At 42.5% G+C, this 23,665-nt stretch overlaps 2 protein-coding genes across 2 annotated transcripts in view; both read left to right on the top strand.

Moving 5' to 3' along the window:
• LOC129845827 (EH domain-binding protein 1-like) overlaps positions 1–10,109 on the top strand; it is a 34,975-nt gene extending 24,866 nt beyond the window's left edge. Inside the window, exons 3-4 of the mRNA XM_055913752.1 lie at positions 7,815–7,929; positions 8,232–10,109. Of these exons, the coding sequence (XP_055769727.1) occupies positions 7,815–7,929; positions 8,232–8,322 (206 nt within the window). The 3' untranslated portion in view covers positions 8,323–10,109. The remainder of the gene's footprint in view (positions 1–7,814; positions 7,930–8,231) is intronic.
• A 4,330-nt stretch (positions 10,110–14,439) lies between these two features.
• Positions 14,440–21,099, top strand: LOC129845830 (homeobox protein OTX1 B-like). The gene is made up of 4 exons (XM_055913754.1): positions 14,440–14,814; positions 17,127–17,315; positions 17,941–18,092; positions 19,325–21,099. The coding sequence occupies exons 2-4, from the start codon at positions 17,219–17,221 to the stop codon at positions 20,069–20,071; spliced, it is 996 nt and encodes a 331-aa protein (XP_055769729.1). The 5' UTR covers positions 14,440–14,814; positions 17,127–17,218; the 3' UTR covers positions 20,072–21,099.
• The last annotated feature ends 2,566 nt before the right edge of the window (positions 21,100–23,665 follow it).

Here is a 23,665-nt window from a genome sequence, read left to right as displayed (position 1 = left end):
ATGGGGTTAGGGGGTTTGTATCTATCTACCCTGGTGTTGGGTATATCTGCAGATATGATGGGGTTTGTATCTATCTACCCTGGTGTTGGGTATATCTGCAGATATGATGGGGTTAGGGGGGTTGTATATATCTACCCTGGTGTTGGGTATATCTGCAGATATGATGGGGTTTGTATCTATCTACCCTGGTGTTGGGTATATCTGCAGATATGATGGGGTTTGTATCTATCTACCCTGGTGTTGGGTATATCTCAGATATGATTGGGTTAGGGGTTTGTATCTATCTACCCTGGTGTTGGGTATATCTCAGATATGATGGGGTTAGGGGGGTTTGTATCTATCTACCCTGGTGTTGGGTATATCTCAGATATGATGGGGTTAGGGGGGTTTGTATCTATCTACCCTGGTGTTGGGTATATCTCAGATATGAGGGGGTTAGGGGGGTTTGTATCTATCTACCCTGGTGTTGGGTATATCTGCAGATATGATGGGGTTAGGGGTTTGTATCTATCTACCCTGGTGTTGGGTATATCTGCAGATATGATGGGGTTAGGGGGTTTGTATATATCTACCCTGGTGTTGGGTATATCTGCAGATATGATGGGGTTAGGGGGTTTGTATCTATCTACTCTGGTGTTGGGTATATCTGCATATATGATGGGGTTAGGGGGGGTTTGTATCTATCTACCCTGGTGTTGGGTATATCTGCAGATATGATGGGGTTAGGGGGTTTGTATCTATCTACTCTGGTGTTGGGTATATCTGCATATATGATGGGGTTAGGGGGGGTTTGTATCTATCTACCCTGGTGTTGGGTATATCTGCAGATATGATGGGGTTAGGGGGTTTGTATCTATCTACCCTGGTGTTGGGTATATCTCAGATATGATGGGGTTAGGGGGTTTGTGTCTATCTACCCTGGTGTTGGGTATATCTGCAGATATGATGGGGTTAGGGGGGGTTTGTATCTATCTACCCTGGTGTTGGGTATATCTGCAGATATGATGGGGTTAGGGGGGTTTGTATCTATCTACCCTGGTGTTGGGTATATCTGCAGATATGATGGGGTTAGGGGGGTTTGTATCTATCTACCCTGGTGTTGGGTATATCTGCAGATATGATGGGGTTAGGGGGGTTTGTATCTATCTACCCTGGTGTTGGGTATATCTCAGATATGATGGGGTTAGGGGGTTTGTGTCTATCTACCCTGGTGTTGGGTATATCTGCAGATATGATGGGGTTAGGGGGGTTTGTATCTATCTACCCTGGTGTTGGGTATATCTCAGATATGATGGGGTTAGGGGGTTTGTATCTATCTACCCTGGTGTTGGGTATATCTGCAGATATGATGGGGTTAGGGGGTTTGTATCTATCTACCCTGGTGTTGGGTATATCTCAGATATGATGGGGTTAGGGGGTTTGTATCTATCTACCCTGGTGTTGGGTATATCTGCAGATATGATGGGGTTTGTATCTATCTACCCTGGTGTTGGGTATATCTGCAGATATGATGGGGTTAGGGGGTTTGTATCTATCTACCCTGGTGTTGGGTATATCTCAGATATGATGGGGTTTGGGGGGTTTGTATCTATCTACCCTGGTGTTGGGTATATCTGCAGATATGATGGGGTTAGGGGGGTTGTATATATCTACCCTGGTGTTGGGTATATCTGCAGATATGATGGGGTTAGGGGGTTTGTATATATCTACCCTGGTGTTGGGTATATCTGCAGATATGATGGGGTTAGGGGATTTGTATCTATCTACCCTGGTGTTGGGTATATCTGCAGATATGATGGGGTTAGGGGATTTGTATCTATCTACTCTGGTGTTGGGTATATTGGTAGTGGTAGTGGCACAAATTCACAAAGCTTCTCTGAGTAGGAGTGGTGATCTAGGACCCTTCTCTGAGTAGGAGTGGTGATCTAGGACCCTCCTCTGAGTAGGACTGCTGATCTAGGACCCTCCTCTGAGTAGGAGTGGTGATCTAGGACCCTCCTCTGAGTAGGACTGCTGATCTAGGACCCTCCTCTGAGTAGGAGTGGTGATCTAGGCCCCTCCTCTGAGTAGGACTGCTGATCTAGGACCCTCCTCTGAGTAGGAGTGGTGATCTAGGACCCTCCTCTGAGTAGGAGTGGTGATCTAGGACCCTCCTCTGAGTAGGACTGCTGATCTAGGACCCTCCTCTGAGTAGGAGTGGTGATCTAGGACCCTCCTCTGAGTAGGAGTGGTGATCTAGGACCCTCCTCTGAGTAGGACTGCTGATCTAGGACCCTCCTCTGAGTAGGAGTGGTGATCTAGGACCCTCCTCTTATTCATTGTGATTTAAAAGGCTAAACGGATCCTATGTCAGCACTCCTACTCTGAGAAGCATGGTGGGATTAATATATCTACCCTGGTGTTGGGTATATCTCAGATATGAGGGGGTTTGGGGGGTTTGTATCTATCTACCCTGGTGTTGGGTATATCTCAGATATGATGGGGTTAGGGGGTTTGTATATATCTACCCTGGTGTTGGGTATATCTCAGATATGAGGGGGTTAGGGGGGTTTGTATCTATCTACCCTGGTGTTGGGTATATCTCAGATATGAGGGGGTTAGGGGGGTTTGTATCTATCTACCCTGGTGTTGGGTATATCTGCAGATATGATGGGGTTAGGGGGTTTGTATCTATCTACCCTGGTGTTGGGTATATCTCAGATATGATGGGGTTAGGGGGTTTGTATCTATCTACCCTGGTGTTGGGTATATCTGCAGATATGATGGGGTTAGGGGTTTGTATCTATCTACCCTGGTGTTGGGTATATCTCAGATATGATGGGGTTAGGGGGTTTGTATCTATCTACCCTGGTGTTGGGTATATCTGCAGATATGATGGGGTTAGGATCTATCTACCCTTGTGTTGGGTATGTCTGCAGATATGATGGGGTTAGGGGGTTTATCTATCTACCCTGGTGTTGGGTATATCTGCAGATATGATGGGGTTAGGGGGTTTGTATCTATCTACCCTGGTGTTGGGTATATCTGCAGATATGATGGGGTTTGTATCTATCTACCCTGGTGTTGGGTATATCTGCAGATATGATGGGGTTAGGGGGTTTGTATCTATCTACCCTGGTGTTGGGTATATCTCAGATATGATGGGGTTAGGGGGTTTGTATCTATCTACCCTGGTGTTGGGTATATCTCAGATATGATGGGGGTAGGGGGGTTTGTATCTATCTACCCTGGTGTTGGGTATATCTCAGATATGATGGGGTTAGGGGGGTTTGTATCTATCTACCCTGGTGTTGGGTATATCTCAGATATGATGGGGGTAGGGGGGTTTGTATCTATCTACCCTGGTGTTGGGTATATCTGCAGATATGATGGGGTTAGGGGGGTTTGTATCTATCTACCCTGGTGTTGGGTATATCTCAGATATGATGGGGTTAGGGGGTTTGTATCTATCTACCCTGGTGTTGGGTATATCTCAGATATGATGGGGTTAGGGGGTTTGTATCTATCTACCCTGGTGTTGGGTATATCTGCAGATATGATGGGGTTAGGGGGTTTGTATCTATCTACCCTGGTGTTGGGTATATCTCAGATATGATGGGGTTAGGGGGGTTTGTATCTATCTACCCTGGTGTTGGGTATATCTGCAGATATGATGGGGTTAGGGGGGGTTTGTATCTATCTACCCTGGTGTTGGGTATATCTGCAGATATGATGGGGTTAGGGGGGTTTGTATCTATCTACCCTGGTGTTGGGTATATCTCAGATATGATGGGGTTAGGGGGGTTTGTATCTATCTACCCTGGTGTTGGGTATATCTGCAGATATGATGGGGTTAGGGGGTTTGTATCTATCTACCCTGGTGTTGGGTATATCAGATATGATGGGGTTAGAGGGGTTTGTATCTATCTACCCTGGTGTTGGGTATATCTGCAGATATGATGGGGTTTGTATCTATCTACCCTGGTGTTGGGTATATCTGCAGATATGATGGGGTTAGGGGGTTTGTATCTATCTACCCTGGTGTTGGGTATATCTGCAGATATGATGGGGTTAGGGGGTTTGTATATATCTACCCTGGTGTTGGGTATATCTGCAGATATGATGGGGTTAGGGAGTTTGTATCTATCTACCCTGGTGTTGGGTATATCTGCAGATATGATGGGGTTAGGGGGGTTTGTATCTATCTACCCTGGTGTTGGGTATATCTCAGATATGATGGGGTTAGGGGGGTTTGTATCTATCTACCCTGGTGTTGGGTATATCTGCAGATATGATGGGGTTAGGGGGGTTTGTATCTATCTACCCTGGTGTTGGGTATATCTCAGATATGATGGGGTTAGGGGGTTTGTATCTATCTACCCTGGTGTTGGGTATATCTGCAGATATGATGGGGTTAGGGGGGTTTGTATCTATCTACCCTGGTGTTGGGTATATCTCAGATATGATGGGGTTAGAGGTTTGTATCTATCTACCCTGGTGTTGGGTATATCTCAGATATGATGGGGTTAGGGGGGTTTGTATCTATCTACCCTGGTGTTGGGTATATCTGCAGATATGATGGGGTTAGGGGGGGTTTGTATCTATCTACCCTGGTGTTGGGTATATCTGCAGATATGATGGGGTTAGGGGGGTTTGTATCTATCTACCCTGGTGTTGGGTATATCTCAGATATGATGGGGTTAGGGGGGGGTTGTATATATCTACCCTGGTGTTGGGTATATCTGCAGATATGATGGGGTTAGGGGGTTTGTATCTATCTACCCTGGTGTTGGGTATATCTGCAGATATGATGGGGTTAGGGGGGTTTGTATCTATCTACCCTGGTGTTGGGTATATCTGCAGATATGATGGGGTTAGGGGGGTTTGTATCTATCTACCCTGGTGTTGGGTATATCTGCAGATATGATGGGGTTTGTATCTATCTACCCTGGTGTTGGGTATATCTGCAGATATGATGGGGTTAGGGGGGGTTTGTATCTATCTACCCTGGTGTTGGGTATATCTCAGATATGATGGGGTTAGGGGGGTTTGTATCTATCTACCCTGGTGTTGGGTATATCTCAGATATGATGGGGTTAGGGGTTTGTATCTATCTACCCTGGTGTTGGGTATATCTGCAGATATGATGGGGTTAGGGGGTTTGTATCTATCTACCCTGGTGTTGGGTATATCGGCAGATATGATGGGGTTAGGGGGGTTTGTATCTATCTACCCTGGTGTTGGGTGGATCTGAAGCCGGTGGTGCCACGCGCCAGGAAGGCGGATATCTGAGCCCCAGAGAGAGGGCACTCCCGCGGACACGGTTCCCCCAGGGGGAGGCAGGGAGAGGGGATTGGATTGGGGTGGCATCTGGCCCCTGTGGGCCCCTTCCTGGTTGGCCTGGGAGCTGCTAGCTGGGTGACCTGGAGGAGACGAGTCAGGGGACCTTTGTGATTTATTCATTATGTTCTTCTCTGTTCGCTGTTGATATTTTGACTTTTATTTAGACACTTGGAAATGTGAGAGAGGAAGATGAGACATGAGTACTGTTGTAGTAGTGGTAGTGGTAGTAGTGGTAGTGGTAGTGGTGGTGGTATCAGTAGTAGTAGTATCAGTGGTTGTAGTAGTATCAGTAGTAGTGGTAGTAGTAGTGGTAGTGGTGGTGGTGGTATCAGTAGTAGTAGTAGTAGTATCAGTGGTTGTAGTAGTATCAGTGGTAGTGGTATTGGTAGTGGTATCAGTAGTAGTGATGGTAGTGGTGGTGGTGGTATCAGTAGTAGTAGTATCAGTGGTTGTAGTAGTATCAGTGGTAGTAGTATTGGTAGTGGTATCAGTAGTAGTGATGGTAGTGGTGGTGGTGGTATCAGTAGTAGTAGTATCAGTGGTTGTAGTAGTATCAGTGGTAGTAGTATTGGTAGTGGTATCAGTAGTAGTGATGGTAGTGGTGGTGGTGGTATCAGTAGTAGTAGTAGTAGTATCAGTGGTTGTAGTAGTGGTAGTAGTATTGGTAGTGGTATCAGTAGTAGTGGTAGTATCAGTGGTGGTGGTAGTGGTATCAGTAGTAGTGGTATCAGTAGTAGTGGTAGTAGTGGTGGTAGTGGTATTGGTGGTGGTGGTGGTAGTAGTGGTAGTAGTATTGGTAGTGGTATCAGTAGTAGTGGTAGTATCAGTGGTGGTGGTGGTGGTATCAGTGGTAGTGGTATCAGTAGTAGTGGTAGTAGTGGTGGTAGTGGTATTGGTGGTAGTGGTGGTGGTAGTAGTGGTGGTAGTATCAGTAGTAGTGGTGGTGGTAGTAGTAGTATCATTAGTAGTGGTATCATTAGTAGTGGTAGTAGTAGTAGTAGTAGTAGTGGTATCAGTGGTAGTGGTAGTGGTGGTGGTGGTATCAGTAGTAGTGGTAGTAGTAGTGGTATCATTAGTAGTGGTATCAGTAGTAGTAGTAGTGGTATCATTAGTAGTGGTATCAGTAGTAGTAGTAGTGGTATCATTAGTAGTGGTATCAGTAGTAGTAGTAGTGGTATCAGTAGTAGTGGTATCAGTAGTAGTAGTAGTGGTATCAGTAGTAGTGGTATCAGTAGTAGTAGTAGTGGTATCATTAGTAGTTGTATCAGTAGTAGTAGTAGTGGTATCAGTAGTAGTGGTATCAGTAGTAGTGGTATCAGTAGTAGTGGTATCATTAGTAGTGGTATCAGTAGTAGTAGTAGTGGTATCAGTAGTAGTAGTAGTGGTATCAGTAGTAGTAGTAGTGGTATCATTAGTAGTAGTAGTAGTGGTATCAGTAGTAGTAGTAGTGGTATCAGTAGTAGTGGTATCATTAGTAGTGGTATCAGTAGTAGTAGTAGTGGTATCATTAGTAGTGGTATCAGTAGTAGTAGTAGTGGTATCAGTAGTAGTAGTAGTGGTATCAGTAGTAGTGGTATCTGTAGTAGTAGTAGTGGTATCATTAGTAGTGGTATCAGTAGTAGTAGTAGTGGTATCAGTAGTAGTGGTATCAGTAGTAGTGGTATCAGTAGTAGTGGTATCATTAGTAGTGGTATCAGTAGTAGTAGTAGTGGTATCAGTAGTAGTAGTAGTGGTATCAGTAGTAGTAGTAGTGGTATCATTAGTAGTAGTAGTAGTGGTATCAGTAGTAGTAGTAGTGGTATCAGTAGTAGTGGTATCATTAGTAGTGGTATCAGTAGTAGTAGTAGTGGTATCAGTAGTAGTAGTAGTGGTATCATTAGTAGTGGTATCAGTAGTAGTAGTAGTGGTATCATTAGTAGTGGTATCAGTAGTAGTAGTAGTGGTATCAGTGGTAGTGGTGGTGGTAGTAGTGGTGGTAGTATCAGTAGTAGTGGTAGTGTTATCAGTAGTAGTGGTGGTGGTAGTAGTAGTAGTGGTAGTGTTATCAGTAGTAGTGGTAGTATCAGTAGTAGTGGTGATAGTAGTACCAGTAGTAGTATTGTAGTAGGTGCTAATCTTCTCTCTCCTCTCCAGACTGGCAGAAGACAGAGGCTCAGGAGAGCAGTACTGTAGTAGTATTGTAGTAGTAATCTTCTCTCTCCTCTCCAGACTGGCAGAAGACAGAGGCTCAGAAGAGCAGTACTGTAGTAGTATTGTAGTAGTACTGTAGTAGTATTGTAGTAGTAGGTGCTAATCTTCTCTCTCTACTCCAGACTGGCAGAAGACAGAGGCTCAGAATAGCAGTATTGTAGTAGTATTGTAGTAGGTGCTAATCTTCTCTCTCCTCTCCAGACTGGCAGAAGACAGAGGCTCAGGAGAGCAGTACTGTAGTAGTATTGTAGTAGTACTGTAGTAGTATTGTAGTAGGTGCTAATCTTCTCTCTTCTCTCCAGACTGGCAGAAGACAGAGGCTCAGAAGAGAAGAGAGCAGCTGTTGCTGGATGAACTGGTCATACTGGTCAACAAACGAGACGCGCTGGTCAGAGACCTCGATGCACAGGAGAAACAGTACGTCCCACACACAGATACACACACAAACACACACACAGACACTCACGTGCACACACAACCATAAAGAGAGACTGATATCAGCCAATAGGGTGACATGATGCAGGGGGTTAAAGGTCAAATCTGCTCTCCTGGTGCGCCGCCGCTCCATTCACAGGTGGCATGGTGACCGTTGCCATGGCACCCAGCCTCTGTGTACAGTCCTGTGTCTGCTGTACCTCTACCTGTCTCCCTCCTGTATCATGTGACCTCCTGCTCTCTAACCCCTGACCTCTAACCTTTGACCTGGCTGTGTTCCACAGGGCGGAGGAGGAAGATGAACACCTGGAGAGAACCCTAGAGCAGAACAAAGGCAAGATGGCCAAGAAGGAAGAGAAGTGTGTCCTTCAATGATTGTCATTTCATTTCACACACATATATATATAGTCTACGTCCCAAATGACACCCTATGTCCTATATATTACTTTGACCAGGGCAACACAGTGCACTATATCGGGAATAGAGTGCCTTTTGGGACACAGATATAGGCTATAATATTTGTTTGATCGATACAAGAATTGTATTATTATATTGACTATTATTATTGTAATTATTATTATTAATATACCATTATATTGACATATTGTTATTAATATACCATTATATTGACATTATTATTATATTGACTATTTGAGAAACCTGTATTTTATGTTTATTTGAACCCTGACATTGAAATGCAGTCGTTGTGTTTGTTGGTCAACGGCTGTGATGGTTTTACTGGTGAACTAAACGGCTGTGATGGTTTTACTGGTGAACTAAACGGCTGCATCCTAAATGCAACCCTATTCCATATAAAGGGCACTCCTTTTGACCAGAGCCCCTCACTCTATAGGAAACAGGGAGCCATCTGGGAGGCCTTGAGGCTCGGTGAGGATGAGAGCCCATGATGTCTTGAACCAGCTTTATACTGACATGGAAACGTGTCCTGCTTATACAACACACTAGATGTTTCATTCTGTTGTCGTTGCTTTATCGAGCAAGGTACTTGTATTTAATATACATATAAACGATGGCATATACAGCCCAGTGGAAACCTACCAAGGGAGGGATTGAAATATCAAATAATCATGTCGTGATTCTAAAGGGAAGAAAAGACATGGTTGTATCCTATGTGTGGTTGGAGTTTTACCTGAGACCTGAACATTTCATTTAGACACACACAGCCTTCTCTGGCAGAATGGTTCAATGTTGAGGAGCTTGGAGACAGAGATTCCTTTCTAGTGGTTTTGAGGTACAGCACGAGTTGTTTTATAGGGGACGTTGGTGATGATAGCCAATGATATTGTACTGACGTTTATTGTTTCAGTTGGACTTTAAAAAAAAGAGTATAATTCACGATATCAGTATTTTCAAGCTATGTTTATTACTTGACTGTGTGTAATGTTTTAACGGTAAGATATCTCAAGATGCAGTTCATAAACCGAAAAACTGTTATGATTTTTTTAGTTCGCTTGAATGCGGTTAACCAAACATTTCAGAAGAAGAGCTGGCTCGGTGATAAGGGGGAGAGAGGAAGGGTATGGGGGTAAGGAGCGGAGGGAGGGATAAGGGGGGAGGGAGGAAGGGTAAGGAGCGGAGGCGGGGATAAGGGGGGAGGGAGGAAGGAAGAGTAGAGGGGTAAGGAGCAGAGCTGAGGCGGGGGTCGTGTCCAACTATCATTTTGTATATTTCATCACCGCTCTGACAAATGGCATACAAAAAACTTTTTTTCCCGGATCAATTCCGCAAGCAGTTGAAAGCAGAATAACTTGTATTTATTGCCGTTTTATAGTCGGTAGTAGGAATTCTACGGGCTATACGTGTTATTAGTGAACCAGCATCACGACACAACCATGTCATATTCTTGCATTTCTTGCTTTTTAATCAAAAGGGCGTTTTGTTAATATTTATTGTATACATACTGAAGAAGAGATCATGTGTTGCTTTTATTTGTGCTTCGATCTCCTGGTTCCAACAATAGAAATGTAATTATCAGAACGGGCATATAGCCCATCAGATCATTCTAGTAGTTATATTTCTATTGGTTCCACTACATCCGAATGCAGCTGCTGTTTTAAACGTGTGAACATTTACCTGTTTTGATTATTTATTCCACTGTCATAACACAAGTCTTCAATAAAGTCCTAAACTTTCATACTCCATTGCAGGTGTTTGGTGGTGTGTTTTTGGAGCTCTGTGGAATAGACTAGGCTACTAACCCTCGTACACAACTTTACCGGAGGCCTCTGAATACGGGAGGTCTCTGAAATATAATATTTGAGTACTCTATTGGATCATGCGTGTTTGAGCAACAATTTAGGCCTATATTTCAATTGGGTTTTTTTTATATGATGTTTTCCTTGTAGCCTACAAATAATGAATAGTATTAATATTGCTTATAATGTGCCATTGTCTTCGTTTAATTTGTTATGTCCTAGCTTTTGGGAAGTTTTAGATCGTTTTTAAATGTTGCATTCATTTAATTGTTTTGCAATATTCGACATGTCGAAGTATGCCTAGTTAGGCCATAGTTGTTGCCCATTTGCAAGTGGTAGGCTACATTTTATAAATTAAAAGTAAATTATGTTTGTAAAAGTTTTTCAAATGCCAGTGTGCTTTTCGTTGAAATAGACCAACAGAAGTGTTTTAATGTCTAACTGTAGACACTGGCGAGCCGCGCGTTTAGCCACGCGTATTACATACAGCTCTGCTGAATTTCCCTGCGCTTTATGCATGTTTATAAATTAGTATTTGCGTCCGGTTTTCTTTGAGCTCGATGCCGAGTAGCCTATATAGCCTTTTCCTCGGAGGAAGATTAGCCCAAATCACTTTGTACGGAGAACAGATGCTGTCCCGCTCTCCCTCGCCTGGTTTTGACGCAGTGGAAAAGGCAAGGGGGGTTTGAGTTGAATTGGAGAGGCGCGGAGCTGGAGACCGTGTGGTGGTTTTGGAGCCATGGTCACAGGCAGCAACCACTCCCTCTCTCTCGCTCATCCATCCCCGATTAAATAAAGAAAATAGCTTTTGACAGCTGACCTCCTCCCTGGCCTTTCTAATACTTTCCAATTAATTTGCTGATCGGTTCCCTGCTTGGGACCGACTGTACACCCATACATATTACGTCCCCCAAGGCGCTTTGTTTCTGGGTAGTATTATTCTGCAGTTATCACGGGTTGGCTATAATCTGTTGAATAATGCTGCGCGCTGTAATGGCGGTCACAAACGATTACACCCCAGTCGGTGAGGGACATTTGTTTGTTGCCTTAACAAATCACAGAGATTTGACGGAGGGAAAAGAGAGAGCGGTGGGGGGGGGGGGGGGGTGTAATAATGCATTACAGTTGCAGGATGGTGTGATGTAAATGATGTGGTGATGGTCTGAAATAACGGTGTAATTATTTGGTCATTTATCTACTCCGGGGGTTTAAACGCACTTGGACTATTTATTTCTAATATCCTGCACGCTGTGTTTATGTCCGAATGTTTGGTTCGGCTGAAGTCTCGTTTTATGATTATGAAATAGATGTTTGATTAGCTTTGATTTTGGCCTATCCGTTTATTTATTGAATTATGCTATAAAACAAATGTTATGGACCACCTATTGAAAAAAGGGAATAATAAACTTAAATGCAGAATATGGAACTTTAAATCGTTTAATTTTAGAGTAGGCTATTAGGCCTATATGCATTTGATTTATTTAGCAAAAAAAATCAACACTTGTCACCTTTCTCAATTTATAGCCAACTTGAAATGTGCGCTTTATGCGGCAGTATATCCATACTTTTAAAGTGTTATCTTTAATTGTTTGTCATTTTCAAAAAGTCTCGATTAAAGACTAGTCAGTCCAGATGATTGAATAGGATACATCGTATTATTCCGAAAGATTTCGATTTTTAATTTTCCAACAACTCAAAAGAATACTTTCTTACCTGTGTGTACCATGCATGGTCGCCTTATGATCCTAAATTAGCCAAGCAGCCGATAAAAATACCTATAGTTTTTAAAATATATATATATTTATATATATACATTTTACAGATAATATAATGAACGTCTGAAACGCGCATCGTAAACAGCAGCTTTTGGAGCTCTGCCGCCGCGTGGTGTAGAATCCTCGTTGTGCGGGGCGAGCGGTTTGTCTCCAGAGTATTGTGGCTCGTGGAGGCTTTGAAGTCTGTGGCCTCACCTCGCAGGTGCCGAGAACAGCTCGGCCAGTCTGAATTATACCTTCCTGCGTCGAAAAATGTACCAAGGGACCCATGTAGCCCACCGTTCCCCTCTCGAGCTGGGTTCTTACAATAACGTATTTTATGCTTCATCGTTTTAACAAGCTCCGACAACATCCGCGAGCCCTTCTCTTCCTCTTCCAATCCTGCCGGCTAAAGGGACAAAACTTTTCCCCCTCCTCTCCTCACACTCGCTTCCTAATCCTAGGCTTTACGAGCTCAGCATTAAGAAAATTCGACAGCAATTTGGGATTAGACAAAATACTCTTATTTCAAAAGGTTGGTGCAACTTGATAACTTGATACTTGTTCGGGGTTTATCACAGAGTCTCAACCAACATCAGGAGGAAAAACAAAAACATCTGGCCTCAATTGTCATGCAGAATTAAAAAATGACACGTCTCTTTTGTGTTGGGATTGAGTACTATATTTTTTTACATGATGATTTCACTCGTGGGAATGAAATCGTCCTCGTGGTTTGTTTGAGTGGGTGATGGAATTTAGTCCGGGCTGGAGCCATGGTCAAGGCCTTCTCTCTCTCTCAATTCAATTCCTCTCGCTCTGCCTCTCGAGTTGTAATAACACCAGGGCCTATAGAGGCCACGGCATCACTATGCGTCTATATAGACTTTCACACACAACTCAACAAATAACTGTCTTCCTCCTTTTCGTTTCCCGTCCACAGCAGCGTCTTTCTTTTCAAGTGCTCTTGTCGATGACTTTTTATACGCTATAGAAGGGGGAACCTAAAGGCTGTCTTTGATTGAATGGTCCTATATAGTACACATGTAATTTCGTTCCTACAGGCCACGGTCACTTGCTTTGAACATTTGCTCGCTTTCAGCTCGCACCTCAAAATTAGTTGATTTTGTGAGTTCAACAAAAGAGGCCGAGCGAGCTCTTATTAACGTCCCGCGAGCATCTCCTACTCGCGACCCTTTGAGAAACGGTTATGGCAACAGTGCACCCCCCATGATATTCTGTTACGAGTATTTTGTTGAGGGCATTTCTTTACGAGGGGGGTTGAAAAGGGAGATTTAGCAATTATTGGATTTGATTCCGTGGCTCGAGAATGGATCCCGTCTTGTTCTCTTTATGTGTGCTGAATTCATTTATTCTTTCCTGGATCGGTAGAGTTTTCCTTGGTTTTCTTGTCTGTGAGTTGAAGGTCTATCCCTATTAAACTTAACGCCGACCATTCTGAAATGTAATTCTAAGTGGGGGATTAGAACTAATTCATATTCATGAGATGGAGGTCACAATAAAAATGAAAATGGATCAATTTAACTTTTTTTCCCTTTTATTTACGTCACATTCTCTCTTTTGAAAGACATTCCTCAAATGTATTGAATGGGATATTTTTTTTTTCAAAGGATAATTTATACGTACTTTGTCATCGACCGATTCCCTTAAGAGAAATGGGTTATATGTTGTTGGTCAACTAACCACGGAATTAGAATATAAATGTCTAGGTTTCTTCTGGCTGGAACAGCGCCATTTTATGTTCTTTTTGTGACCTGAACATAAAGGCCCACACGCCCCGGCAGAAATATAGGCTGGATAAAAAACATCAACTTGATTAAATGTGTATTCTTTTTATGCTGTTTCTGGTAGCCTATTAGTACTGTGTTTTTGAAGAAAAAAAACATTGAATTCGAAATACCAAATGTTTTATCTGGACAAGTTAGACATCTGATGATGATGATTGTAAAACATGTATTTTTTCCCCCAGTTATTGACAATAAAATAAAATAAAAGTATATTCTACTAGGTTATAGCTTGCACTTATTCTCAACCACAGATTAAAGAGTCCGTTTTGGGGCCTGTTAATTTGCACTGTTGCCGTTCCTTTTTGATAAAAGTATAAATAATAAAAGTATATTTAAGAATACAATAATTGTAATTTCTGTCATATCCTTTTTGGTCTCCAAAATAGGTCAACCTAGCCTATATAATATTTGCCAAATTGGTTAGATTAGAATTCCGTATTGCGTCAGGCTGTTAATTTGATGCGTAAATGGTCTGTTGAGAAGAGTGCACTGCAAAAAACTGCTCGTATGAGCCACTTTGCCAGTCTGTCTGAAATGTTTTCCCCTTTTGAGAATATGTCCGGGCTGGGTTTGTTGTCTCGACCGAAAGGGGAGGGGCTTCGACAGCTGCTCTGAGCGCTGAGTGGCAACTCCCGCTGTCTGTCAGAGAGAGGACGCTCACTGATTGGATAGAGTGGGCGGATCGGCAGGTGTCCTACGCTCATAGAGGGGCAAGGGTAGTGGGAATGTGATCAATCTCCATCCGTCTACATTAGCAATCACCTTAACACAGTGACAGACACCACGCAAAACTCAAGCAAATTAGTTTGATTTATTTGGTTTTTAAAAACCCGGAAACGTTCACGATCGACTAACAGGGAAACAACGACAGGGCACGTGCTGGGTGAGAAGTGAGAACCAATAGGCTACAGCTCTTCTCCATAATGCACAGTTTGCGCTGTATTTGTTTTTGAGTTGCCGTCTTGAGTTCTCTCTCTTCGGGTTGCCATCCAGACTTCCTCGGTATTGGTGGATAGCCGCATTGGGTTCATCTTGTCGCCTTTACCAGGCTACTAAAGGAGAGAAGCTTGGGGATAGGAAGGAGAGAAAAAGGTACGTTACTTTAATGGTTTAGATTGAAGTTGGAGGATAGTTTTTCAATCCTTCTTCTTTGTGCGTAAATGAGTTTGTCCTGCATTTGAAACAACCTTTAAGCCAAATAAACACAGCCTGTATACATTTAATCACTGTCTCCGATTGCCACACAACGCAACCAGTAGGAAATACAGGTTAAAGTCCTATAACAATATGTGCGCGTTTTGATTCTTACTCCCATTGTCTAATCTATTATTAAATGATTGATCAATTAATACTTGTCAAATCCCCTAAGTGGGCGACTTCAAGTTAAAATCGATTTTTATGTTTTTTTACGAGTTGTCAACTTCTTCGAATGTAACTAGGGCCTAATAATTTTATATTTTCATTCCAATTGAAGCATGCTATTTTCTTTTAGGGAAGGGTGATAAAATGTCTAAACTACTTAGTAGATAATTGGAGAGGCGTGTATGGGGTTTTGTTAAATTTATTTAGCTGATAAGGAGTCTTCTGAAATGTTCACCCCCGAGGATTAATCTAAATTCTAATTGGGTTCATTTGCACGAAGATGTTGCCTTTACAAATCACTCTTTAAACAGAGCAGGGGCTGAAAATGTCGTTTTAAAGAACCGTCCGGATACACAGAAATAAGAGCCGCGGTTTGGGCCGCACAGCACGGGGGCCAGATAGTCATCTCGATGAATAGAAGAAATGAGTTTCCGCTCGTTAACGTCAATTTAATTTCCAGTTTTTTAATTTTGGATTGTGCCCCCCCTCCCCCTCCGTGCACGTTAGTAGCCTAACGATAATTTGAACTGGCAAGTGAAATGTTGGCTTCTAAATGTCAACATCCAACCGATACAGTGAAGTGTGGCCATGTTTTTAGGTTATACCTTTCCAGCTTTATTGGGCTACTCAAGGACTCCACTTTGTACTTATGCTAAATTAACTTTTTTTGTAATAGAATGAGCCCGAACAAAACAATTGTTCCCTAATGGTTGTTATTGAGGGCTCAAAGACTGAGTTTCTATTTGACTGTTTTAGTTTGAGAATAAATGAGACTCTGGGAACGAGGCCTACTCGCACGTACACATCCCCGGACCAGAGCAACTTTCTTTGGCCCTATCAAAAAACATTTCTCAAACTGGAATTATTAACCCATAGCACCATAGTTGGACACAGCTCTCATCGAACTAAATCAACTCAGAAAATAGTTTATATATAACTATTTTCTGGGTTATTTAGTTGGACAGCCTACGTGCCACGGGGTAGAGACAATGGCCCATACTGACGGTGTGTAATTGAGTCCAACGGATTAAAGTGTGGTGAATATCAAACCGATAGCCCAACACTTTGACTATTTGTAACATTTTATTCAACAAGATGGGATAAACGACAAATGGAGATTATGCACAACTATGATAAAGTCAAATCTGGCCTATCCAGTTCAGACACAAGGCATCGGACGTTAGTTTATCATTTGGGTTCTAGGAAACGGCCCACACATATTAATAAAAAGTGAATAAAGGATTTATATTGCTAGTTTAACACCTTCAGATGGTTTTTGGTAGAATAGACACCAACAATACATTATGTTCCATGTAGAGTATACGAATTTAAAAAATCCATACATAAACCACGCAGTTTTAACCAACAAGTGAATTAATTTAATTAATATATTTTTCTTAAGCTTATTTTATATACATACATACACACTTCAAGACTAATCATAGTGAGTATTATAGTTGAGAATAATAAATCAGACCTGTACTGTAGGTCTAAATTCAGAGAAGCAAAGAGGAAAATATTAATTGTAGATCACGGAATGTCTAACTAAACAATATTTCGTTAAACTTTGGAAATCATTAACGGGTCATTTCCAATCCATCTGAAAGGAAGAAAAACAGTGTGTAATTGCCAAAGACTAAGTCATTTAAGTTTTGAAAACCGAGTTGCGCAGCGGTGTAAGGCACTGCGTCTCAGTGCAAAAGGCGTCACTACAGTCCCTGGTTCGAATCCAGGCCGTATCACATCCGGCCGTGATTGGGATAGCCATAGGGCAGCGTCGTCCGGGTTTGGCCGGGTTCTTAACTGACTTGACTAAATCAATAAATAAATTGCAATTTTCATACCAAACAGGGTTTTCTCGTGTATTAAAAGTACAGCAAATGACCATTGTTTACCAGTCGAACTATTTGTCTTAATCCAGCAGTGATTTACGTCGAACTATTTGTCGTAATCCAGCAGTGATTTACGTCGAACTATGTGTCGTAATCCAGCAGTGATTTACGTCGAACTATTTGTCTTAATCTATACATTTATTTTTGCAGTGACTTACATCGGCCCCTCTCTCGTCAAGCTGCAACATCGGGGGAAATCGAACTATTGGCAAGATCTGGGGGGACCCGTGACTGCCTCTAGCATGATGTCATACCTCAAACAGCCCCCCTACGGCATGAATGGCCTAGGGCTCAGCGGCTCCGCCATGGACCTACTGCACCCGTCTGTGGGCTACCCAGGTAGGGATACGCGCCTCGCATCCGCCCGTGTTTGAGTGGAATGTGTTAGCAAAACCGGTTCTGGATGGCAGGCTAGCTCGGTGCACGGCCCATCGCCCAGGGCTCAGACACTCAGAGATGTCTCTCTCCAAATGGAAATGGAACCAATAAGCACAAACCTATAGGTAACCTATAGTCAGTAACCAAACATACAACATGTCTGAACAGCCAACGATAATGTCAGCAGTGTGCTCGCTGCCGGTTTAGACCCGGTCCGGGCTGGAGGACACCACATGTTGGATAAAGATAGGATTGATTCTGAGCGTAATAGGCTACAACTCGAAATCAAACTTTATTTGAAGTGGATTTACGCATGGTTAGTCATGGAAACGTGAAAATAAATAGCCTAAAAATCGATTGTATTTTTGGATAGTTTTATTTGCTATAGTTGGTAGGCTACATCGAATATTGAAATACAATTTGATATTTCTTATCTCATTATAACATAATGAAATGTTGACTGGTAGGACAAAAATAGACTAGCTCAAGTGGCACGAATTATTGTCTTAATATGATTAGTGTTTCTGCTCAAAATAGACACATAATTTTAAAGCTTTCATTTAAAATATTTTGCTCTCTGTTTCAGCGACGCCTAGAAAACAGCGTCGTGAACGGACGACGTTCACGCGCTCGCAGTTGGACATCCTCGAGTCGCTCTTTGCTAAAACTAGGTATCCGGATATCTTCATGCGCGAAGAGGTCGCACTGAAAATTAACCTTCCGGAATCCAGGGTCCAGGTAAAATGTCAACTTTTTTTACAACTGCATTCGCTCTGCATTCTGGGAGACAGCGATTCATTCATCTCAGGGATTGGTTCAAGGATTAGAGTTGTTGTAACCAACTCAATGACGCACAGTATAGCCGCCCACCCCTGTAGCCCCTTCTTATGCTCCATGGAAAACAAAGACTTTACTTAAGCCATACTTCTCACGGCTAGGAGTTAGCTTCAATAGTGCAGCAATGGCGTTTCCCTATAAAGTCATTGAGCTTGTATTAGTAATTTGGTGAGCTATTGACTGGGTAGCCTCTATATACATATAGTATTGGCTATACCATGTGACTATCTGAGGGATGGTGGTCTTTCTTATCTGTAGTTTATAGTTGTTGTTATCAAAGCTGAATGCCATCCAAGGTAGTGATGACTAGACCTAAAATATGAACACCAATTAAAGGTTCACTGTTGGATGCCACAAAAATAGTCTCTTCCTCCACATATAAACTCCTAGTAATTTATTGGGTCAATGGCCGACGTTTCGGCATCACTTTTTATATATATATATATTAGATATAGCTTTGTTAATTGAACACAAGTCTCTCACACACAGTCCTATAGGCTACTCATGTTCTGAGCAAATGGGTTTTAAAAAGCATGAGGTCGGCACCAAGGCCGACTTCTCACCATTTTAAAGTTGTTGTTAGAATGCGTGTGAAACCAAATGCTCTACATGATCCTCCCCTCTTGGTGCTATAGAGTTACTCTGCTCTGAAGAGAAACTCGATCACCTGTTATCTACAAGGGTGGCATCCCAAATGGCACCCTATTCCCTACATAGTGAACTACTTTTGACCAGGGCCCTATGGGACACCCTATGGACCCTGGTCAAAAGTAGGGCACTATGTAGGGAATATGGTGCCATTTAGGACATACACAAGGTATGAAACTAGAGACTCACGTTGCTAGAAGGGAACAGGCCTGGGTGGAAATTAACATTGATACCTAATAACACCAATTTACCTCCATAATGTTGTTCATCATGGCCTTTTCCCTTTAGAAATGTATTGCGAGAGCCTGTTGTATCGGATGGCTGGGCTGCTAACTCTTGGTTTGGTTAGGTGTGGCTTTAACACTTGGTTGGTTCTGTTTTAATGGTTGATAGGTTCTGTTTGATTCTAGGTGTGCTTTAACACTTGGTTGGTTGCGTTTGGTTCTAGGTGTGGCTTTAACAGTTGATTCTCTGTTTGGATCTAGGTGTGGTTCAAGAACCGACGGGCGAAGTGTCGGCAGCAGGCACAGAGTGGCAACAGTACCAAGGCCCGTCCGGCTAAGAAGAAGTCATCTCCGGCGAGGGAGAGCACCGGGTCGGAGAGCAGCGGCCAGTTCACCCCGCCTGCTGTCTCCAGCGCAGTCTCCTCCTCTTCTTCCTCCTCCTCCACCAATCACGCGGGGGCGGGCCTCAGCAACACCTCTACCTCCATCAGCACCGTCTCGTCCATTTGGAGTCCCGCCATCTCCCCGGGAAACGGCCCGTTAACACCGGCCTCCGCCCCGCCACTCGCCGAGCCCCCAGGACCCCCGTCCAACGCCTCTTGCATGCAGCGGTCGGTCTCGGGGTCGGTCTCGGCCGCCGCCTCCTATCCCATGTCCTACAACCAGACGACAGGCTACGGCTCCTACAACCCTACCCCGTCCAGCTCCTACTTCAGCGGGGTGGACTGCGGCTCCTACCTGGCCCCCATGCACTCTCACCCACACCACCAGCTCAGCCCCATGACGGCCTCTTCTATGTCGGGTCACCCGCACCACCACATCAGTCAGTCTTCAGGGCACCACCACCACCATCACCAGGCGTACGGAGGCTCCGGCCTGGCCTTCAATGGCTCAGACTGCTTGGATTATAAAGAGCAGACAGCGGCCTCCTCGTGGAAACTCAACTTTAATGCCAGTGACTGCTTGGACTACAAAGACCAGGCCTCCTGGAGGTTCCAAGTCTTGTGAGGACTACAAAGACCAGGGGACTCATGTCTTGTGATTGGTTTACTTTTTTTCTCCCGTCTGTATTTTCTCTCCCTTCCTATTTGGTTTCCTCACTCATCATTTGTTAATTTTTAAAGAGAAAAAAGTATATGAACGTTAAAAAGTAACAGCAATTATAGTTTGGATGGACAGAAGCTCATTGATTGGACTTATTTTCAATAAACGGTCCTTTTTTACGCTTATGAAAACAACTTGAGAGGGGAGTGGGCTTGATTGAAAAGTCGTTTTTACTTTTGTCAATGAAGAAATGTTTCGACCTTTTATGGACTGTTTTAACAAATGTTTCAACCAAACTTCTGTGACCACTATCGTCCTCCTGTCCTGGCTCTGGCGATGCACTCACGTCTGTCTCTAGAATGATGAGGATTACCTACCGTCACCGTGCAAGTGCACGCGCTGCTTACCTCCGTCCATTTCCAATCAAATCCTGTTTTTATTTCTGAAATGTGTTATTTTTAGGATGAAAGAGATTTTAGTCAGCGACGTAAAGGCGCTGAAATATGTATATATGTATTTTGGTCAGTTACAGTGACCACGTTTAGTTGCTGTTTCTGAATTTGAAATTGTTTAAGAACTTTGAAACAACTATAGCCGATGTAAATCTTTCCAAATATTCCAAAGCTAAAGAATTGGCCATGAAGTTCCGTTTTTATATACGTTTTCCTTATAGAAAAAAAAATACATTAGACAACTTGAAATGTCTTGGAGAAACGAAATAAGAAAATATAGAAGCAAAAAATGTATTGGATCATGCTCAATCAGGATTGCAGTCTTTTAAAAGTAAACAAATATTTCAAACATACCTCCTAACTCTCTGGCATTTGTCAATCGTAAAATTTGACATTTTAACAATAGCACTTGACTTCCGGTTGGAGTCAAAGTAATCATTTTTAAGAATGTGGATTTGCTGTTCCAAGATGCCAGTGAAATGTTGACTGTATCTCAAGGCGACCACCCTTATCCATTCAATAAAGATCCGTCAACCCATACTTCTTAGTGGATTCTGTGTTTGACCCGAATTAACCTACAGTTTCACCCAGTGCTTGGCTTGGACTGATTTAGATGCCTGTACTGGTTTTATGTGCAGGTAGGCATAGCCTATGCCCTAATTTATGTAGGTTTCCATGTAAACAAGTCCCACTTTGTTTTATATGCTTGTTGAAATGTTAATTAGACGAAGTGTAGGCCTAACGGGGTGAATTGATGCAAATGACGCCCATAATTAAAACCTAGTTAAAATACATCGTGCAGCCCCTACAGGACATTTTACATTTAAGAGTGTTTGTTTATTTAATCCCTGTGGTCAAATTGAAACGCTCAAATCACTTATTGCTTCAGGGAAATTAAACGTATTTTCTTTTGACATGCAGCGTTAAAACGCTTTAAATATTGAGTCTGTCACATTTTGATCACGGAGTAATTGAATGCACATATAATTACAAACGCGCGGTATTTCAGTGTAGCGCCGAGAGTCGCGTTTATCCAAAATAACCTGGAAGAATTTCACCGCCTCTGATGCGGTAATTACGTAGGTGGGGCCGGGTTAGCGGGTCAAAAAGCGGAGAGAGAGGCAGCTCGAGGGCATAAACCCATTAAAAAGGGAAAATCAGCAGCGTTTTGGCAAGGTTGTTAAGACGTGCATGTTTTAACAGTGTGCGAAGGCCACGCGGATAATGATACTGTCAGAGGAAGACGGGTCTTGAAGGGAGGAAGATCCAACATTGTTTTTGGTCTTAGCCTTCTGAGTTCAGCAATCTTTGACAAGGCACCGTTCTTTATTAGTTGTAGGCTTTGGAGTTATAATAGATTGAATTGGACTATTTCATTTTAGCGGCACAGGATCTTTCTTGTAGGAATACAGGCATGACGCACAGGCCATCTATTTGCAACAAACCTGAAAGTTGATTAAGGGACCTATCAACAAATCCCAGATTGTCCCTTTAATGATGAATAGTATGCAGTAGCAGCTAAATAAACACACTGGCGTGCGTCCCAAATGGCACCTATATTTCCTACATAGTGGAGAATAAAAATGGAATAGGGTGCCATTTGAAATGCGCAGCCTCTTGCTAACTAGAACATTATACGTGTTTGTTAGAGTATGCTTATGTGCGCTTTGAGACATCTGCGACACCGCGATTGTATACAAACACGCGGGAGGGATTTGTCAAATTTGCATCAAACATTTACAACCAGTCTTGGGTATTTCTTTGAAGGAATTGGAGTATTCTGTAGTCTCGTGTTCTTACGTGAAACACGTTCCAACAAACACGACCAGGACTTGAGAATTAGAAATTGGACTTGGCACAACGGAATTGGTTTGACGCATAGGTCAGGTGGAACTTTCGATTTAAAACATTTTTCAGAACGGTCCGTTTCATGGTCCCTTACTTTATAATTTCGTTAAATAAATAGTAGCCTATGTCTCCTATATTTAGACGAGTAATAAACATAAGGCTACCATTTCGTTTTTAAAATACTGTTGCGAATTATTAATTCATAAGATTTCTCTAATTATGAAAAAAGTAGATTATGTCATGTGTTGCCCTATTCGGTGTAAACGCGCATATTCCATACTCTCTCACTATCTATCCTGTGTTGTCCATTACTTCTGTATAAACTAATCACGCAAGGGATAAGGGACTGGATTAGCTTGAATCCGTTTTGTTTTAAACATCCACCCATGAAATAAAATATAGTCCTTTTCGTTCAGACAAATACATGCTATATAATAAAAAATAAATACTGTAAAATATGACTATGATAATTGGCTTTGCACATGTTGGCAATGGCAGCATATGTTAGTTACACAACTTCTGATAAGGCAATAGAATAGCATGTACAATTTCATACAGAAAACGAGGCATGATTCAGTGAATGTTGCCATTTTAATTGCATCAAAGGAATAACCTTGAATGGCTTTTCAAATCCTGTTAATTCTAATTTAAGTCAGGTAGATAATGCACGCAGGCTAGGCTACTCGCATGCTTATACAAAACATCGGTCTTTTCAAAGTCTCAAAGCTGTAATAAGGCTGCTTTTAAGCAGGCAGCCCAATTCTGATCTTTTACCCCCACTAATTGATCTTTTGACCAATCATATCAGCTCAAAAAAGATCTGACGTGAAAAGACTTGTGGTTGGTCTTGGAGTATAATATTGGGCTGCCTGTGTAAACGCAGCCTTAAAGAGACGCTCTGTAATGAATTATTTCGGCTGTGTTTACACAGACAGGCAAATTCTGATATTTCTGCCCTATTATTGTCAAAAGAAATCTGATCTGATTGGTCAAAAGACCAATTAGTGGCAAAATATCAGATTCAGGCTACCTGTGTAAACGCAGCCTAAATTGCTGTATTTTCTCTCTGCATAATCATTATATTACCACTAAAAGTTCAATGTAGCGACACCAGTTTGAACCTAAGTGAGGTGAGCAGGAACTTGCAGGCCACAGCCAATGGATCAGCACACATTTCTTTTGCCATGGCCTTTTAGGTGTAAAGGTCAAACCTTAGGGCTATATTAAATCCCATTGTCCATTTTCAGCTATGCCCCTC

This window comes from Salvelinus fontinalis, unplaced genomic scaffold (assembly GCF_029448725.1).
Source record: "Salvelinus fontinalis isolate EN_2023a unplaced genomic scaffold, ASM2944872v1 scaffold_0378, whole genome shotgun sequence".
In the NCBI taxonomy this organism is placed as follows: Eukaryota; Metazoa; Chordata; class Actinopteri; order Salmoniformes; family Salmonidae; genus Salvelinus; species Salvelinus fontinalis.
The sequence above is the reverse complement of the archived record's forward strand: the minus strand, read 5'-3'. Positions and strand labels throughout refer to the sequence as shown.